The 4,112-nt window shown below is 27.6% G+C and overlaps 1 protein-coding gene across 1 annotated transcript in view; it reads right to left on the bottom strand.

Moving 5' to 3' along the window:
* Positions 1–3,447: 3,447 nt before the first annotated feature.
* The window catches only part of LOC108763623 (fatty acyl-CoA reductase 1), a gene marked incomplete at its 5' end in the record, with an annotated part of 6,893 nt that continues 6,228 nt past the window's right edge, over positions 3,448–4,112 (bottom strand). Inside the window, one exon of the mRNA XM_018511402.1 lies at positions 3,448–3,601. Coding sequence (XP_018366904.1) covers positions 3,511–3,601 — 91 coding nt within the window. The remainder of the gene's footprint in view (positions 3,602–4,112) is intronic.

Below are 4,112 nucleotides of genomic sequence, written 5' to 3'. Positions count from 1 at the left end.
ATCCATGAAACTTCGCAAAATGGGTAGCCCACTTGGCATGGAATGCCCCATATATAAGAGGGATGGTCCGAAGGAAAGCAGAGTAAATTTAATGTCAAAAATCGTTCAATTGTTAATATGTAAATCGTTCATAACTAAATTTATTATTGTTGTACATTGAAAATGACACAAACGGTGTTGAAACATATGTGTGTAATTTAAATATTAAAATTAATGTTAATATCAATACAATGAAGTAATGGCTTAATTCGAAAAATAAGATATGATAAAGCGTAAAAGCCAACGCTAGTTATTATTGCGAATGTTAACAATTATTACATCAAAATATATACTATATCTAAATATTTATTTTAGATATGTGGACGATATTTTGTTTGCCGCACCAGAAAATAAGATTAATGAGATATTAGATTTATTTAATTCGGTTCATGTTAGATTACAATTTACTATGGAGATAGGTGGGGAGAACGGTATCAATTTTCTGGATGTTAGATTGATGTTGGTTGAAAGGAAAGTGTTCGATATTTACAGAAAACCAATTGATTCAAAAAGATATCTCAATTATTTTTCTGATCATCCGGTAGAACATAAGATGGGGGTTATCATGGGTCTGCTTGACAGAGTTTTATTTCTTTCTGATCCACAGTTTCAGGAAAAAAATTTAAATGATGCTATTGAGATATTACTAGATAATGGATATCCGTTACAGTTTATATTTAGTACTATTAATAAAAGAATAAAAAATCATGTATATAGAAAAGTAACTCAGAAGAATAATATGAAGAATAAGGACTTAATTCAGAATAAATATTTTATTGTGCCATACCATAGGGAAATTTCTGATAATTTTAGAAACATTTGTAAAAAACAATATGAACGTAGCATTTAAACAGATAAGTTCGCTAGGAAAATTTATTAGAACAGGGAAAGATAAACTAGAACTGGCATCAAGTAACAATGTTGTATATAAGATAAATTGTCGGGATTGTGAATGCACATATGTTGGTCAAACGAAGAGGAAATTAAAGACACGTATTAAAGAACATCAGAGCGACATTAAAAAAAGATCGAGGAATTTGTCGGTAGTATCGGAACACAGATTAGAAAAAGATCATGAATTTGAATGGGAAAACGTAGAAGTGTATTGGATAAAGAGCCATTCTATTATAAGAGATTTTTATCAGAGATGATATACATTAAGAAGCAGACTCATGGTTTAAATAAGCAAAGCGATACGGATAAATTTCCGAACGTTTACCTACCAATGTTAGAGGATATATCCCCTCTTTAAAGATAGGAAAAGAAAAGGGGTGATTCTTCTTTGTTTGTTGGAAATGTATCATATGTAAGCTAACAGTTGTGCTGTGAACATCGTGTGATTCTATACTTAGTTTCATACATTTGACAATTTTGTATAAAAGAACATTGGAGGATAGTTGTGGTCGAAATGTATGGGTATGTAGATATTTAATTTAAAGTCTGGATTAATTTCTAATTTATTAAATAAATATTTAAATTTGTATTCACTTTTTATTCAGTCGACTTTTTGAAAAATCATTGACTTTTATTTTTATAACGAGGCTAATTTATGGTTGACGCTTAATACACATATGGAATAATTTCTGACTAAAAGACTAATGTTTTTCTCATAAGATACGGTTTTAAATTGATGACTACATGATATGATTGACAAAAATTAAGCTTTACTATGATTTTATAGAATTTGTGACTTCCATACAATAGTTGACCACGACTATTACTCAAGCGAGAGAATTAATTTTATAATTATGAACGATATGGAGATTATTGGAAATATTGGCAGTAGAATTGGACGACGACTGGAATTAATTTGTATAATGTATAAATTTGGAGGAGTGGAAATACAGGAAGATGTTATGGAGTTCTTCGAACGTCTAACTCTAAGGAGTTCCTGAGCATGGTTTTTACCGTTTTAAGTTTTGCGGCGTAAAGTCACGAATTTGTTAGCGCGTTTAAGATAAGTTTAGAAAATTAAGGAAGGAGATCCTACTAATGTTTATTCTTTTTAAATTTTACCGAAGATGATCTGATGAGGGTCGAAACGTATATATTTTGATGTAATAATTGATGAAAACATTCGCAATAATAACTAGCGTTGGCTTTTATGCTTTGTCATATCTTATTGAAAATTAATGTTTTTTGGGCTCGTAGCCCATCTTTTAATTGTATTGTTTTTGTATATATTGTTGACTTATATGTATAATACTAAGTATTAATTTTCTTTTGCTCACGGTTACTTTCTAGAGTTTTACTTTCTGACGACTTTAAGTTTTGATTTATTTGACTCGTTGAACTACACATAATGAAGATTGTGGAGAAAGAAATATGTCAGAATTTTATTAAGAAGTTTGTAATTATAGATTTTATAGTTTTATAACAATTTTGTATTCACCGCAACATTGAGAATGACTCGATTGTAATCGAAACGTATGTTTTGTTCTTTATAATGTCATCTTATTTTCATGATTTAAATTAAAGTGTGTTTGTTACATTATTGGCTCTTTGCCCTTCTTTCTAGATAGTTTGATAGGATAATGTTGTCTAATGCATTTGTGATAATAATTGAAAAATCATGTATTTGAATTGTGTCACTTTTGAAATAATGGAAAGATATAATGTTATTGCCTGATAACACTGAAATCTAAATATTAATTAAATATGTAATAAAAATCATATAAAATAAATCAAAATTTTTCTTAGTAAACGGGAATAAATTAAAATGGATTGAAATTTTATCGATACAAATATGTATTTAAAATAAGAAAAACTTTTTTTGTATTTAATTGGATTTAATTAGATTCAATTAGGTTGGATTTAATTGAATTAAAAATCTGAATTTCCTATTCAGAATTTTGAATTAAGGAGTATTTACAAAACACAGGAGAAATATATTTTTTTATTATTTTTTAGATTGAAAGGCATAGGAAAATATCCTTTACATAATTTCTATAAACAAATAAAAATTCACCCGGATTCATCTTTTCGTTCGCGAAAGCGTATTTTTGGAAATTTGAATCCATTTTAATCCATTTTCATTTACTGGGCGATTATTAATTGGGGAAAAGAGAATTGGAAATTGATTTGAATTATACATTAGTTTATTCATATTTATACATCAATTTGCATATATTATAAGCTTAAGTTTCCCATAAATAATTGCAAAACTATACATATATGAAGGACAACAAACGTTATCTACGAACATAACTACAAATTGTCTTTGTATTGACATTAAAAATCCATAAGATTTTATTTGTATGTAAATCATAATTCATTGGCTACTTTATGTAAATTATATAAATATTCACAGAAAATTTAATTCTGAACAATAAATAATTTCATTATTTTGAAAATACAATAAGCATCTTCAAAGAAACATTTAATTAAAAAATTATCTTTTTTGTGTATAACATATGTCTGTTCATCGTAAAATATAATTTGATAAATATAGATAGGTCTAAGCCAGCAATTTTATAATGTACCGGAGAAGATCCACTTATATATTATCCACAATACTCCAATAGATATAATAGTTTTTACCATTCTGACGAACAGATACACTCTAGAAAATAGAATAAATGCGATTAATATACACATTCAAATTTAGATGATATTATGTCTCTTGAACGTATACTGTATAAGTTCCATCCTATTATTTAATATGCATTAAAGCTTTTATATGAACGACTTTTCCTTCTTTTTTGATACTTGATTCGAAGTTACTTTGTGTTATATAGGATATATTGACAACAGTAAGGAAAAAATGTGTCGAATTTAACATAAACCGCATGTCGCAAACGGTCCACTCAAACTTTTAAATTAATTTTACACGTAATGAATATGTTATGAGCTAACACAAATGTTATGTAAGAGAATAAATACCAAAAAAGGGTAATATCGATACGGTTTGTAAAAAAAACCGTAGAATATTTTTTCAGAAAATTAACATTTGTGAAATATTAATTTAACACGTATGTTATTTTTTTGGCTTAGAATTTACGTCTTAAAATACATTATTGTTATACAGGGTGTCCCAAAAAGGTCGGGACACGTAAATATCTCGGGAAATATAA

This window comes from Trachymyrmex cornetzi, unplaced genomic scaffold (genome assembly GCF_001594075.2).
Source record: "Trachymyrmex cornetzi isolate Tcor2-1 unplaced genomic scaffold, Tcor1.1 scaffold371, whole genome shotgun sequence".
Taxonomy (NCBI): Eukaryota; Metazoa; Arthropoda; class Insecta; order Hymenoptera; family Formicidae; genus Trachymyrmex; species Trachymyrmex cornetzi.
This window is presented reverse-complemented; position numbering and strand designations above follow the sequence as displayed.